Source organism: Theobroma cacao, chromosome 3 (genome assembly GCF_053813885.1).
Source record: "Theobroma cacao isolate CCN51 chromosome 3, ASM5381388v1, whole genome shotgun sequence".
Classification (NCBI taxonomy): Eukaryota; Viridiplantae; Streptophyta; class Magnoliopsida; order Malvales; family Malvaceae; genus Theobroma; species Theobroma cacao.
Window position 1 is genome coordinate 45,767,745 of NC_142641.1, and position 16,632 is coordinate 45,784,376.

At 32.7% G+C, this 16,632-nt stretch overlaps 1 protein-coding gene, 1 long non-coding RNA gene and 1 other non-coding gene across 16 annotated transcripts; all 3 read right to left on the reverse strand.

The window, feature by feature from the left end:
- Positions 1 to 6: 6 nt before the first annotated feature.
- LOC108661208 (uncharacterized) lies at positions 7 to 3,928 on the reverse strand. Of its 2 annotated transcripts, XR_016025325.1 has the most exons (5): positions 3,479 to 3,928; positions 2,363 to 3,373; positions 2,212 to 2,256; positions 1,901 to 1,927; positions 7 to 1,807 (listed from the first exon to the last, which is right to left on the reverse strand). It is a non-coding gene; the product is annotated as an uncharacterized LOC108661208 (long non-coding RNA). The 2 variants fall into 2 exon arrangements; XR_001926952.2 differs by lacking the exon at positions 2,212 to 2,256.
- A 1,505-nt stretch (positions 3,929 to 5,433) lies between these two features.
- On the reverse strand, positions 5,434 to 10,761 carry LOC18606766 (uncharacterized). Of its 13 annotated transcripts, none has more exons than XM_088805081.1 (16): positions 10,572 to 10,761; positions 10,152 to 10,424; positions 9,913 to 10,053; positions 9,061 to 9,111; positions 8,904 to 8,930; positions 8,769 to 8,805; positions 8,492 to 8,611; positions 8,196 to 8,249; positions 7,887 to 8,000; positions 7,752 to 7,787; positions 6,829 to 6,960; positions 6,585 to 6,665; positions 6,335 to 6,427; positions 6,182 to 6,235; positions 5,903 to 6,022; positions 5,434 to 5,757 (listed from the first exon to the last, which is right to left on the reverse strand). In XM_088805081.1, exons 2-16 carry the CDS (start codon positions 10,278 to 10,280, stop codon positions 5,717 to 5,719), a joined length of 1,230 nt encoding a protein of 409 aa, XP_088661207.1. In that variant the 5' UTR covers positions 10,281 to 10,424; positions 10,572 to 10,761; the 3' UTR covers positions 5,434 to 5,716. The 13 variants fall into 13 exon arrangements, with proteins under 13 accessions (XP_088661207.1, XP_017972698.2, XP_088661209.1 ...); XM_018117209.2 differs by having other exon boundaries at positions 6,546 to 6,665; XM_088805083.1 differs by having other exon boundaries at positions 6,347 to 6,427; positions 10,572 to 10,760.
- A 4,797-nt stretch (positions 10,762 to 15,558) lies between these two features.
- On the reverse strand, positions 15,559 to 15,629 carry TRNAG-CCC (transfer RNA glycine (anticodon CCC)). Its single transcript has one exon. It is a non-coding gene; the product is annotated as a tRNA-Gly (tRNA).
- Positions 15,630 to 16,632: the final 1,003 nt, after the last annotated feature.

Genomic DNA, 16,632 nt, shown 5'->3' on the forward strand with positions numbered 1-16,632 from the left:
GCCACAGCAAACAACAACGGAGGAATATTTTGCATTGGAGACTCTAAAATATTTTTTTCTGACAGCTTACTAAAACGAAGGAAAATAACTACTTGAAACGGCATAGTTTTGCCAACTTAAAGAAGATAAACAAAAGTGCTAAAAACGACAATGAAAGTAAGCTAAGCGACATAACGTTTGAATGAGTCACATGCAAGTCATGTGCTCTTCTTCTTCTTCACTGATTTGAATTTCCCGGGAATCACCATGCCAAACCAGTGAAGCTTCTTCTTTCCAGAAACAAAACCCAATACTTCAACACACCCCCTTGGGTTTTGTTTTGCAGACTCCGAGTTTTTCTCTCAACCACAGAAACCATTCTTTGCTCAAATTCTTAGTAAATATGTCCACAAGCTGAACATCAGTTCCACAATGTTTAACCTGTATCTCATCATCCTTTACAGCTTCTCAAATTGAATGAAACTTCACCTTGATGTGCTTGGTTCTCCCATGATTCACTATATTTCTGGCTATCGAAATTGCTTATTGATTATCAATGAACAGTGTAGTTCCCTTTTCCTATTTTCATCCCAAATCACACACTATTTTCCTGAGCCAAATTGCTTGATTTGCAGCTGCTGCTGCTGCAATATATTCAGCCTCTGCTGAAGATTGAGCAACAACTTCCTGCTTCTTGAAATTCCAGGAGAAGACAGCACTACCAAAAGAAAAACAGTAACCTCCAGTGCTCCTGGAGTCATCTACACTTCCAGCCCAGTCGCTATCACAGTGAACAACAAGCTCTCTGCCATCTGCTTTTTCAAACTTCAATCCATAATCAACTGTTCCCCTAACATGTCTGAGTACCTTTCAGCAACTGTGATGGCTTCTGCATAAATCGACATAATAAGCTTACAGAGAACATGATATCTGGTCTTGAGCCAGTTGAGTACAGTAAACTACCAATCAAGCTTCTGTAAGCATTGCCTGTAGCATCTGGAGCCTCATCATCTTTGCTCAACTTGTAGTTTGTTGCCAAAGAAGTTTCCACTACTTTACAGTTTTCCATATGGAACTTCTTGAATAATTCTGAAGCATACTTGCCTTGGTGCATATAAATATAATCAGGGCACTGTATAAATTGCAACCCCAGAAAGTAGTGCATTTCTCCCAGATCAGACATCTCAAATTCTTTCTTCAGCTTCTCTTTGCAATTCATTGAAGTTGACTCATCTGTCCCAATAAGCAACAGATCATCAACATATAAAGAAAGTATTACTTTGACTGAGTCAGTAAGACTGTAAACATACAAAGTAGGCTCGTTTGCACTCCTGTGATACCCCTCTGAAGTAAGAAAATTGTCTATCCGAGCATACCAAGCTCTAGGAGCCTATTTTAAACCAAACAGAGCACTATTGATTGCATCCTTCCATAACAACATCTTTTTCTAGTCGATACTCTCAAGTTGCAGCTCATCCTTCTCTTTGATTTCCGCACACAACAGAACACGGCTAGGCATAGCTGTGAAGCTGCTTTGTTTGCTCTCTCCAGCAATCTCACCATACTTCTTCTCGATCTTCTTATCAATAAGAGCCAGAGAAGGAGGTAAAGTGACCGTCCCACTTTTTACCACTTCCTCCATTAAGCCTCTGAAGTCTGAAAAATCATCTTGGCTCTTGTCTTTGGCATCAAGTTACTTTGTAAAATCGTGCACAAGCTCATCGGTATACAATCTACCACCTAGAGAACTCCTTGGACCTTGAGTAATATGCGCATTATTTGCTGCATCTTCGCTATGAGTTGGTGATGCTAGAAGCCATGACTGAGCCTGAAAATATAAATGGGAAAAAGAATAAAGGATTTCACGATTCTGGAATAAAGAAGATCAATACTTAAGTTCGTGCAAATACAATGATTATACCTCTTCGATACTCTTAAAGTGACTCCCCTGCAAATTCAAGAGAAAATGAATAAATCAGCAAGGTGAATGCAGGCAGAACAAGATTAAGATGAGACATTACAACCGAAAAGGATAGGTGAAGAAAATTCAAAACAAAATCTAGAAAGATGAACTCCTCCTAGTGACGAGTCTATATTTTCAATTCAAGACACATTTCATCTCTTATTAATGAAAGATTCATGACAATAGGCTATAACTTATAGTTTGACATTAAATTTAATATTTTTTGACAAAAAATAACAAGATTTACAATAATATTAATTTTTGCATACCCTAAAAATTTCCTGTGAGAAAAGATTTTGATTTGTTTGTAATTTCTGAAACACATAAACAGTAGGAAAATGTATCTGTTAGCGTTGGGCAGTTTAACTTAAATAGAACCTATTCTTAAAACAATAATCCTTTAAATATATATCAACTTACGTTAATGCGAGCATGGATTTCTTGCTCTGTGAAGAAAAGAACTTCAACCTCCACCACATCAGAGCGCCACAACAGCCACATGCTCACATCCCTCCCACAAATTCCAAGTTAGGCGGAACACGCTGAGCATCAAAATGAAACGTGTCCTTGATTTCTTCCTCTCTGGCACGAGGTAAACTTGGTCTCAGCAATGACCAAAACGGCGGGTCGGAAACGGTTGATAAGATCCATCACAATCCTCTGACCATAGGTATCCAGAGTCCCTACGGAATTCCAGAGCAGAAATTTTATTGGAAACTTGGCTTGAGCACCACATGATGAACCCGTGTGGCCGGATGGAGCCAAATTCTGAATCCAGCCAACATTTACTGGAGACCATCCCAAATTCTCCGAAGATTTCTGGTTGGTCTGGTGAGGGATCCACTCGAACAAGTACTGGACCAAACCCCCCTCGGGACTCGCTGAGCAATTGCCCCTCGCCCGATGCAAGTCACTTCCTCCGTTTTGGATGCCACAGACAGGAACGGGACATTCATCGTGAACTGATTGGTTATTGTTTTCTTGTCAATGACACCCTCCGCTGGTCTTGCTGCAATTACTTGGGTTTGGACCGCAGCGCTGATACATAAATCTGGCATCAGCGGAAGATGTGCCCGTGTCCATACCATTTGGTTAATCTCTCCACCTATTAGAACCATTGGTCGTAATTGATTCCCTTGGAGGAGTAGATCCTTCATTGACAAATTAAAACAAAGTAAAGTTTAATCAAAGATTAGATTATACTGGTAAAATTAAGCAAAAAATTTTTCTTGGTTATGTCGTCTTACAGGTGCTGCCCTTTCAAGAAGAGCATTCTCGAGTTCCTCTGTTCTTTTATTAAGATGTGACTCCCTATTCTTCAGCCTTTGGTTCTCCTCCTCTAATTCGCTAAATAGTGTTTGTCTGGATCCCGAGTTGGGTCTTCAAGTCGTCGTACTGGGACTCCACATTCTGAAGTCTCTCGTACTCCACCTTCATTTACAAATTAATTGTAAAGCATTAGTCTCTAATTCAACATATAAATTATAAATCCTGGAAAATGAAATCGATATATATATATATATGTATTTTCTGTACCCTATGTTCTTGCCGGCGTTTTCTATCACGCTCATTTCTTGCTTTTCTCTGAGCTTCAGTTAGTGGACGTTTACAGCCTCTGTGATCTGGTGTTCGCTCTGAATCGTCTGCCGGGAAAGCAGCAAAGGCACTAGAATCCTCCATGGTTTTGGGTTGGCCCAAAACAATCCTCTATGTTTTCTCACCGTCTTTTCTTGATTGAATATATGTCGACTTGTTGATTCTATGTACCAAACTCATCTACTACACTTTAAAGCAACAGAGAGTTAACCATAATTGATACTTACAAATTATATGTTCTCCAGCAAGCGCTGCCCTCAAAACTCTAATGATCAGATACAGATATATCGGCTGTCCACTTTTATACAGCAAAAACATATGGGACAGTTCGAGCACCGACGTTAAAATAATCAGATCAGTTTTGGGTGACGCGAGCCTTTTTCGCTTCTCTTTTATTGAGATTCCAAAGACCATATAGCATTGACTTTCCTTTTATTTCTTTTATTTTATCCAAATTATTTTATTTAGATTTTGTTGACTTTTACTGGCAGTAGCCACGTGGTGGCGGCCTGGTGGTTATCACAGTATGCAGACAACTTATTACTTTTCAAATTACGTAGTACATAAAAATGTACTAATAAATACTCAATAATAAATTTTTGGAAATTTTAAATTTGATCTATTTATTATCTCATGATAATATGATTTTAATCTCTTTATCTCAATATTCAGATACTCTTTTCCTTCATTTCTAATTTTTCTCTCTCCCTTCCATTTCTTTTTTTTTTTTTTGCTTTGTTTTTATTTTTTCATAAATAATAATTAATTTTAATTAACAATTTTTATTTTTTAATTAAAATCAAGTTTTCTTAATGCATGTCCCTTGAGAAAGAAAATTCCAAATTAATATTTCACATCATCATCAAAATACTATATCATCCAAGTTCATGGCAAAATTTTTAATTATTCTTAATAAGCTTTTAATGAAAATATGTGATATAGAAGCATTAGAACCATTCAATTGAAATAGTAAAGGGATTAAAAATTCATACTTCAACCTATTTTTTATGATAGTAGAATTATCAAACATTTTAACATTTTTATTAATTACAAAAATCTGAGAGTCCTATATATTATTAAATTTAATTTTTGGAATAATATGGATAAATTAATTATTAAGACTTATACAAGAGTTAAATCAATAGTTATATTCACATTTGATGTGGAATGATGTATCATAATTATCCATATCACATTTATAATGTTAGTAAAATTTTTATTTATGCTACATTAAATGTCCCAAGGAATTCAATTAATAAATGCATATTTTATGCTTTCTAAATTCTATTTTTCTTGACCTTTTGAAGATATTTGTACGTGATTTTCCAACACGACAAAATTTTAGTTGTAAAAAACTAAGAAAAGAGAATTAGTAGACTCTAACTTGTTACCAAAATATTTGATGTCTTTTGTGAAAATAAAGAGAAAGTTAGGGGCTTTTGTATGTATTAATTATTTTTAAAAATCAAAATAATTTAAATTAAGAAAAGAAGACGGGATTAGAGTGTAATGGTCTCTAATGGCAACTGATTACTTGTGTCCAAACATTTATACCCATGCACGAGGAGCAAGGCTGTAATGTAGAAATTTCTTGAACTAAAATCCCTCGTTCAGGAATTTTAAGGGACATAATATGAGCAGCAAAGCACGTGCATCCCTCCCACTTAAAAAGTTGAGGTGAAGATCGATGATTTACGAATTAGATAACACTGTGTTAGGGTGTCTGAATTTTGAAAAAGTTTTTCCCTATGTTCTAGAGGAAGACAGGTGTGAGCCACCATAGAGACCACAGAACAGTTTCTACACTGTGTCCCGCGTTTATGCTTTAGTGGTGAGTCTGTCAGTCATTTGGACAAAGTTGTCTTAATAGTACCAACGCTATAATTGCTATTGACTAATTTAAATCCACCTCCCATTTATTTAGCAAACACCGTACAAATTCTTACAACATAAACTTCAGAAAAACACAAGTTCAACATACAAACCAGCAACAGGAACACTGGGAAAGGTCCAATACATCTAGAAATACACATAAAAAGCACTCTGCGACTATATAGATGACTCTTTAACTCGTTGGCACGCACAATCAATTCAGCATTGATCGATAACATATGACTTTTCACGTAGAAGAGTTGCGCATATCTGCTTGAGGAGGTGAGGAGCTTATAGACAACATCTCTAAACCGCCTTTGAAGATGGGATTTTCTCAGAACGGAAATCTTAAATTAACAAAAAAATAATCAGGATGAGTAAATTTAGAGAGCTAAATATTAAAAAAGAAGTGTAGTTAAAAGCAAATTTCTAGTATCACAAAGGGAAGAACAGGAAATAAACAAGATTAACCAATATGATGAATGTACAAACCTGCTTTGTTATCGGCGGCAGGGTCATGAGTGAAAAGACCACTGATATCATAAGATTTGCGGGCATGCAAGTTATGATTTGCAGCAGAGGAGGAGCCAGCAGCAAAAGCAGTTGACAACCCTAAATTAACAAGAAAATAATCAGGATGAGTAGATTTAGAAAGCTGTATATAAAAGAAGAAAGTGTAGTTAAAAGCAAATTTCTAGTATCACGAGAAACATGAATTTGAGGGAAGATCAAGAAATAAACAAGATTAACCAATATGATTAATGTACAAACCTGGACCACCGCTATCATAAGAGGAGGAGCCAGCAGCAGAAGCACTTGGAAATCCTAAATTAACAAGAAAACAATCAAGATGGCCAAATTTAAGAAGCTACATATAAGAAGATATTCAAGAGAAACATGATCCAATATGATGGATGTAAAAACCTGATTCATTACCGGCAGCAGGGTCATAAGTGGAACGATTGTTGATGGTGTCATGATTATTTGGGGCATCAAACATGACAGGAGACTCATGGCCTGCAATAAAGGAGGAGCCAGCTGCAGATGAAGTTGGAAATTCTATATTATTACAAGAAAATAATCAGGATGAGTAAATTTAGAAAGCTATACATAACGTAAAGACTTGATTGATAACCGGCAGCAAGGGCATGATCAGTGAAAAGATAAGTGATACCATGATCATCTAGATCAAACATATAGTTCAACCCAGGGTATGCAGCAACGAGAGAGCCAAGAGCAGAAGCAGTTGGAGATCCTATATTAACAAGAAAGTAATCAGGACGACTAAATTTAGGAAGCTATCTTAACTATCACAAAAGCCAATTTAGTATTGCAAGGAACATGTAAACTTCATTGCCAATTTAAGGGAAGAATAAGAAGAAAACAAGATAAAACCAATTACGATGAATGTAAAAAACCTGCTTTATTACCGGCAGCAGGAGCAGGGTCATGACTAAAAGAGTTATTATCTGGGGCATTGTTTGGCAAGCCATGATTTGGAAACGAGGGGCCAGAAGCAGCAAAGGGAGTTATGTTGGTGCCGTTCGTGCCTGCAGACAGTTAAGTCCATTTAGTAGAATACCAAGCAATTTGATCAAGGGGTGGAGATAACCTCTAATTAAAGTCCATTTGCTGATAAAATCAGCCATAAAAGGTAGTAAAATTATCTATCCCAGTGGCTCCTGACACTACTAATTAATTCATTAGCATCCTGTATGACGCAGCGAGTTAGCGTGGAAATGAAGGCTAGCTCCTGACTATGCCTTTAAGGTTAATAACCAAGATTCAAATATTGAAACTTTAAACTCAAGCTTGAGAGAGAACTTACTAATATTATTCGATGATTCAAAAACTAAGCCTAAGGGTCCTATTTATAGTATTATAGGCTCAAGTCCTAACAAAACTCTACATCCGGTTGTTTAGTACAACTAGAATAGTTAACAAGAGATTTAAATAAAATAAATATTTTATTCCTAATTAAAACATAACTATTCTAGAGTCCTAATACAAGTAAATTAAATAAAAAAGAAATTCTATTATATCTATAATTCCTATGTAAGACTCTAACTAAATAAGAAAAATATTAAAATTATGAATATGTCCATTTATGACTTTTGAGTTTTTATTTTAGTTTCTGACACTCAGCTTGCTTTAAGATATTGTTTGCTGGACGTTCTACGTCACTAGTATTACAAGAAACATGTAAATTGTTTGCCAATTGAGGGAAGAACAAGATGTAAACACGATGAAATAATATGATGAACGTAAAGACTTGACTTATTACCAGCAAGGTAATAATCGGTGAAAAGATTGTGATTATCAAAATCAAAGTGATATGCACCTGAGGAGGGGCCAGCAGCAGAGGGAGTCGAAAATCCTGAATTAATAAGAAAATAATCAGGATGAGTAAATTTAGGAAGCTACATATAAGAAGATATTCAAGAGAAACATGATCCAATATGATGAATGTAAGAACCTGATTCATTATCGGAAGCAGGGTCGTGAGTGGAAAGATTGTTGATGGTGTCATGATAATTTGGGGCATCAAACATGACAGGAGACTCATGACCTGCAATAAGGGAGAAGCCAGCTGCAGATGAAGTTGGGAATTCTATACTATTACAAGAAAATAATAAGGATGAGTAAATTTAGGAAGCTATACATAAGAAGACACTGTAGTTAAGAGTTAAAATTACGTAATACAAAAGGCAAATTTGAGGGAAGAATAAGGTGTAAACAAGATGAAACAATATGATGGAACGTAAAGACTTGATTGATTAATTACCGGCAGCAAGGTAATGATCAGTGAACAGATCACTGGTAGAAGGATTATCTAGCGCTGCAAACGCAGAGGCCAACTCAGGATATGCAACAATGGAGGCAACAACAAAAGCAGTTGGAAATCCTAAATTAACAAGAAAGTAATCTGGACGACTAAATTTAGGAAGCTATCTTAACTATCATAAAAGCAAATTTTTAGTACCGCAAGGAACATGTAAATTTCTTTGCCAATTTGAGGGAAGAATAAGAATTAAACAAGATAAACCAATTACTATGAATGTAAAAAACCTGCTTTATTACCGGCAGCAGGGTCATGACTGGAAGGATTATTATCTGGGTTGTTTGGCAAGCCATGATTTGCAACACACGAGGGGCCAGCAACAGCAGAAGCAGTTGTGTTGTTGTTGGTGTCGTTCGGGCCTGCAAACAGTTCATTTAATAGAATACCAAGCAATTTGATCAAGGGATGGAGATAATTACTAATTCAAGTCCATATGCTGATAAAATCAGCCATAGAAGGTAGTAAAATTAATTCATTAGCATCCTGTAAAAGAGCTTCAGAATTAAGTTCCTGAACCTTGATCATAGGTCTGCGACAGAAACCAAGTTTGCGCCTGCAAAAAGAGAAATAAGTTCAATACTCCACGGAAGATCGTACAACATGTTCATAGGTAAGCATGGGACTTTATTTCATCAATGAAATTCCGCATACCTCGTCAAAAGAAGTAAAATTTTTCCCCTGCAATTCAAGAGAAATGAATTAATGAGCAGTAAAACTGGAAAAAGGTTAAGATTTTTTAGTTTAAACTCATATATGCACTTATCGTTAAATTGAACATTATTAGTTTAACAATGATAGATTTCCGTACGTCGACTTTCCATGCACTGGGAATTTGCTCCAGCAGTTCCACAATTGCCCCCTGGATAACACAAATAAATTAAAAACGGGTATTGCCGTATTGTCAGGCTTAGGAATAGCACAACTCTTCCTATTGATTTTTCTCATAAAAAGATATAGAAAGTCCCTAGGAGACTTCAAGGCCTAGACCATGTTTCAAAAATCATATTATAATAATAATGGGCATATATTCAACATTATTTCAATCATGGTTATTACATACTAAGCTAAACCAAAACTAGCTAGTAGTTCAAAATGATCAATTATGCTTAGCAGACTAAGAAAATTATATTAATCACAATTATACTTAAAGCGTAAAAAGTATATTTTTTGAACTACCAGTTTACTATATAACTTCATAGAACTACTAAGCATGTCATTCAAATTAAGTTAGATTGTTTAGCTAAGTAAATATTCTGACTTAATTGGTATAATGTTTTAAAAAGTTCTTAAATTATTTATAAAAATTTAAATAAATTTTTATTCTTTTATTACGTTCAATTAAATTTTAAAATTTTTATTTTAAATCAAATAAATACTTATAAATATCAATTGTCATTTTTAAGTTTAGATAGTGTTGATGTGGTGTTGAGGTAGATGCTGAAAATACCATGTGACCACCATTATGATTTATCATATTAGCATCAAGTGATATAAAATAATATGTGAAATTTTAACAAATAACAATTAGTCAACCGTTTAGTATAAAGATTTATTTAATTTAAAACAAAATAATAAAATGTTGATTTTATACGCAATAAAAAGATAGGAACTTGAAAAAAAATAAAGGAAAGAAAGAATGAGAGAAATGGCAGAGTGGTACCCCTATCTCAAGAGCTCTCCTTAGTTCCTGGCTTTCAATTTCAATACCTTGCTTCGCTTTCAACCTCTTGATTTCAGCTCTCATCCTCTTGTTTTCAGCTTGCAACTCTGGCACCATCGCTTCAAGATCCTCACGCCTCCTCTGTATTTAAAAAACAGCAAGCATGGCAAGCAAAGATTAATTAAAAGCTATAAGTCTGGGACAAAAGAAATTTGATGGATAGAGATTAATTGCTCTACCTTAGTTTTCAGTCGATACGTTCGGCAACTGGCATTATGTGCATCCTTTTGAGCTCGAGTTTTTTCAGGTTTGCGTTCCTTGGTAGCCTTAGTCTCTGCTGCCTCAGCAGCAGTAGAAGGATCCACCATATTTTCGTGGACACCGACCTTCAGCAATCGTTATTTCCTTCTCAACTTCTCTTTGTTCTTCAGATTTACGAAGTCGTCGTCTTGCTTTTGAAACTTTAGCCGCATCTCTGCTTGGCCCAAATTTTGTATCGTTGGGTATTAACCCTGCAAAACGATAACGATTTGTTGACGGCTGGAATGGATCAAAAGCAAAATCGGGAATCCAGTAAATGGGTATCGATTCAACGCCTATAAATTTAAGAACAAAACAATAAATAATGAACAAAGGGGAGATCTGAATATATGATGAACCTTCGAAAACGGTGGAGGGACGAAAATCGAAAAAGCTTGAATCTTGTAATGGCTTGTCGGTAAAACTGGACCACTCTTCGTTCTCTTGATCTCTTCTTTCTCCGGTGTTGTGGCAATTGAACTGATGATGATATGAAAACAAATGGATAACGAGGTCGTTATATAGACCAGAGGTTGACCAGGGCGCGCGATTCATTGGCCTTGCTAAAGAAGTATTGACTTGTAACTCACGATACAACCGCTCGCGCGAACACTAATGCGATAGATTGGCCATCGAAAATCGTCATTGGCAATAGGCGGAGCATTCGGTTAATTTGGTTAAAAAATATTATTAATTAATTTAATCGATTTTCTTTAAAACATTAATTGAAACGAATCAATTTAAGTATTTTAACCAATTTTAAATTATCTGACTTTAATCTGTTTAATCTATTTTAACTAATTTAACAGAATTTTTTTATCAATTCTAATTTTAATTTTTTATTTATTTAATAAATTTATTGATGTTAAATTAATCACAACTATAGTCTATATAGTATTCATAACTCTATTATATAGAGTTATTTTGACACATTTTGAAAGCTTAAGTAATTAAATCTTTAAGATTTTAGGTTCAAGTTTTAGCATTTTAGGTATTTTTTTAGTTTAAGTTTGATTACATGTTGAGTAGTTAATTTAAATTATTTTAATTTTATTTTATATTATTTTTATTTTAAATTACTTTAAAAGTAATCATTGTTGGTTTCTCTTTCTTTTGTAATAAATTTAATGAAGAAAGCTCATTTGATGAAAATTCGTGTAAGTATGATAATAGATTTATTTGTATATATTTTGATATTTTGATTATATCTCTTTATACAAAACTCTAAATTAAGATAGTCTTGAACCATTAGAAAGTTAAAAGGAAAGACTACAACTTTTATATTTATCACTTTGCTCAGTTGTAATTGGATAAATTTCAAAATATTTGTCTAAGTCGAAACAATGTAGTAGTATGCATTGACTAAATATGATGTGGTATTTGGAGCATATCTTTTACTTTAAGAGTCCAATTGATATGATTGTTAACCCATTAGAGAGTTAAGAGATATGGCTAAAACCTTTATGTTTATAGTTTCATTTAGTTCAGATCATATCGAGGGAGAAATAGTGTTGGAACATGCTCAACTGCCATAGTTCCGCACAAGGCAACATGTAGAGGAAGGTCGCCACCAAGAGCCACTCATGGCTGCGGCGTTGAAGGAACCACCGCTGCAACACTGTAAATTTGTGGCCGCAATGCTGGACTAGATGGGTGCATCATACTAATGGTTGAGAGCATAGTGTTGTGGCGCCAGCAAAGGAGTGTCACAACTCTACCAAAGCTTGTAATGAAGCGTGGTGCCAAGAAATTATGACCGTGGCGTCACCCTACTTTCTAAAAATAAAAATTTGATGGGATTTTGAAAATTAAATTATTTGGAGCCTATTTAAGGAGGGACAGAGCTAATTAATTTTTATTTGGAGAGCCAAACATAGAAAAATAAGGATTAAAAATTTTAAAAAACTAATATGTTAAATTCAACCAACAATTAAAAAATTGATAATAGAAATATGAAACTAAATATAAAACTATAACGTGTAAAATGTAAATAGTTAAAAATGATATATAAGATTAATAATTTCTTCTTATATAATCAAAATTAATTAAAACTATATATTCAAGATAATTTCATTTCAATTAAATATAAAACATAAAGCATATAAAAAAATATACTCAAATTAATTTTCTCTTACATAATCAGGATTAATAAAAAATGATACATTAATGAAATTTTAAATAACAATATAACACTACAACTTATATTTGAAAACTACATAAAATTTTATTAATTTTTAAAAATTAAAATCATAGAAAATAAAATCTACACAATATAAAAAAGAATAACACGACAAGTAGAAAGTAGATACCACATATGACATAACAAAAAAAAATATAGTTAATGGTTTGTAGAAATTTGGGAAAGAAAATTTATAGAAACTTAGAACATATGAACAAATAGAATAAAAATGAAATAAATAAATAAATAAATAAAAATAATATATATTAAAAGAAAAAAAATTTAAAGTTGAGTGAGATATGTGAAATCATTTTATTATTTTTTATTTACATTGATTATTAAATAAAAAATTATTTTAAGGGGACTATTTAGAAAAAATATAAAAAATTTTAAAAATTTCATATGTTATGTGAAATCTTTTTATCATTCTTTATTTATATGAAGAGACCTTTTTAAGAGGTTTTAAATGAGAGGTAGCAAGCAATTACTCTAAAAAAGATAAGTTAAGAACAAAATAAGAAAACAAGAGAATTTGAAAGAGAATGGAGATTGCGAAGCTTCAATAACTAGTTTCTTTTTTTACTTTTGTGTTTTACTTATTTTCTTTGACTTAGATTTATGGCTAAATTATTTGACATATTATAAATAAATCCTTGTGGGAACGATAATATGAATTGACTATTTATATTGTTTGTGTGATACGTATATTTACGTGTGCAAAATTGACAACAAGTATAAACTATATGTTGTATATTAATAAATATGCTACATATAGTATTAAAGATTAATAACTTATATAAAAATAAGTTAATATAATAAGTTATATTAATAACAAAAGCTTATGGTATAGTTTTCAACATATTTTTCATTAATTTTACAATAATTTTTGTATGATTATATTTATATAAATATGCAATAATATTAATCTCTAAATAAAGTGTATTTTATTATTTTTATTTTTTGATGATTAAATCTAAGTCCTTTATTCATATATAAGCAAAAAAAAAAATGTGTGAGTTAATACATGTAAAAAAATCTCTCTCGATGATTAAATCTAACCCTTCATATATATATATATATATATATATATAGGAAAATCAATGTGCATGCATACATGTAATAAAAACCCTCTTAATATAGTTATTTCAAAGTCGGTTAATTCGGTTAACTGATTTTAAAATTTTTTAATCGAATTGAATCAACAAAACTGATTAAAACGAATTTTTAACCGATTTATCCAAATTAACCGAATTTATCGATTAATTCACTTATTTCGATTTTGACCAAATTTTGTTCACCTTTAATAGGCATGTTATATTTTTAAAATATAAAATTTAAAATTATTTAAAAAATTATTTATTTTAAATCAAATAAATTTTTATATTTTTATTTTGAGTCGAATAAATTCTTTTGACTGATAAAATATTACTTATAATTCTATATTATATGACACTGAATAAATAAAGTTATGACAAAATAATATGATCATATGATAATTTTCACCTTACATATCAACATCACGTGATGTAAAATTGATAAATAATATTTTGATTAATAACAATTAATCAACTATTAATTATAAGCATTTATTTGACTAAAAATAAAGATACAATAACTTAATTAAATACAATAAAAATAAAAAATAAAAATGAATTTAAATTTTCTTAAATAATTTTAAAAATAAATTTTATTTTTATTTATTATTAGGGTAAAATACTCCAATTTTTTTAAGTTTTAATCAAAATTTCAAGCGGATCCATTAGTTTTCGAAATAGACACTTCGCCTAAAAAATGCAATCATTATTAACAAAGATTAAGAAAAAACTAAAATATCCTTTGTTTTTTTATTAATTAAAAAAATTATCATTATATTTTTTAAAAATTAAAAAAAAAAAAAGAAAGGGAGCACCAATCGGTGCTCCCCAAGAAAGGGAGCACCAGTGCTCCATTCTTGGGAGTTTTTTTAATTAATAAAAAAATAAAATTATAAAATTATATAATATTAATTTTAAAAATTAATTAAGAGTAAAATTATTTTTTATCTTTATCACATTAGTAAGTTGATGAAAATATTAACAATTGACTAACAGTTAAACTTATATGTCTAATAACAAATATTTTTTGAAGTAAGATATTTATTTAGAAAACTAATAAATTTTTATATAATTTTGATCAAAATTTAAAAAATAAAAATATTTTACCCTCACTATTATGATAGTAAAATTACGATGAAAAATCAAAGCAGTACGATCTAATAGTGGCTTTGCTAGTCACAAGAGTACACGTGGGCTCTCAACAATCAACGGCCATTGGAGCCAGAAAGGTCTAACCAATTACAAGGTGTTGAAATTTTAAGTTTATTGCGAGCAAGATTATATGATTTGTCAATTAAAAAATCATATCAACACATATAGTTAATAATTAATGTGGTAAATTAAGCTTTTTTACGTAATTAATGCAATAAAGTTATAAGTATCATTAATTGCAGATATACTTTATATTACGTGTTGAACTATATTGGATGTAGATTAAGTTTTTTGGATTGAAAATATAAAAAACGGAATGGTCGAGAGTTACTTATAGCTCGAGCGGAGAAACGGGTGTTATCTGCCAGAACCGCCCGTGTAGGCCTGCTTTTCCGCGTCACGCGAGCGCAGCTCCTCCGACAGCAATTCGAGACTTATCCGAGGGAGTTGGAAACTCGAGTTTCATATGCGCACGCAACATGCATTTACTTTACCTAAGATTTTGACAACATTTTGTCATTTGTTTTCCAAACTAAAATTTTCATTTGAAGATCTGGTTTGACTGGTTTGTTGATTATAAATAAGTCAATTTTCATGTTTCTTTAGCCCAAGTAAAAGCGAGTAATTGGATCGTCGTATTCCCTTGATGTGATGTTGATCGGTACTCACCTTGAATCAGTTGAGTAGTCCAATAGATTGGGCCAAGAGGTAGGAACCAACTTTATACAATATATAGCCAGTCTTGGGTGCAAAATGATTACTATTAATTAGCTACACATCTAGCTATACATCGACCTCCAACACACTATATTCTTTTTAGGATTATAAGGTGGAAAAAATGATTATCAGAAGATCATTATTGGCCGCTTTGTAAAAGAAAATTAAACGTTTATCTTCAAAATAGCAAAATATTATTGGGTTTGCGCATCCGGGGAATCGAACCCCGGTCAGTACCGTGGGAGGGTACTATGATACCACTACACCAGATGCGCTTTGATAACCTTGAACATGCTATGTTTATCTAGAACATGATACATGTCTTTGGTCAGTAATTATCGTAATTAATTACCGACAAAGAAACAAGACAATGCCCTAATCCTCCCTGAGTCCTTCATCAGGGCTCTAAGGTCCTCTCTCCAATCCTCTTCAAGTCTTCCTGATCAAATCAATTTTCACTGTCGAAAATCAAATCGATTTCAGAACAAGAATGGATAACAGCGAAAACAACTCCCCGAGCTTGATCTCTCGCGAGAAGCTGGAAGAGGTAGCAAGCTGGGTCAGCGCCACCGTGGTCTCCGCCTTCTTCTCATCTCTGGAGCGCTGCTCTTGCGTTAATCTCGCCACCACCGACCCTGATGATGACGACAACCCCGGAGAGGCGAAGGACCGCCCGCTCACCTACTCCTCAATATCGTCTCCCTCTCGCTAAAAGTTCGGTACTTGCCCCGACACGTATTTTCTGTTCCTCTTGATTTGGGGGTTTTTTGTATACAAAAAGAAAACTTTAAATGTGGTGAATTTGCTGATACTTCTGATTGAATTTGAATGCTTATGCAATAAATGTTAATTGTGTCTTTTTCTTTTTGGATATTCAATGTTCTAATGTTGTTGATTATTTTGTTTTCTCAAAAGTCAAAGCCCTAAATCAAGAAATGGATCTTTATTTTCTTGAATTTGATTTTAGATTTTGTAATAACTGTCAAATTTTGTATCAATTAAAGGCATTACTAATTTGGAATTCTTTTTTTTTTTTTGAAGAATTTTTGGATAATTCAATTGGAAATTTTTGAATCGTATACAATGAATTAATGTTATGAGGGCTGGGAATTAGTTTCTTCAGTGCTTCAAAAATCATTCCGAAAGCTTTGGTGCACTTGCTATATAGAGGGTTTACCTTTTCTTTTTGTAGAGAGTTCACCTTTTCTTTTTAGGCTGTTTCATTAGGATATGGTGGCAGTAACTGCCCAAATCGCTTGCCGGTGATTTATAGTGTGC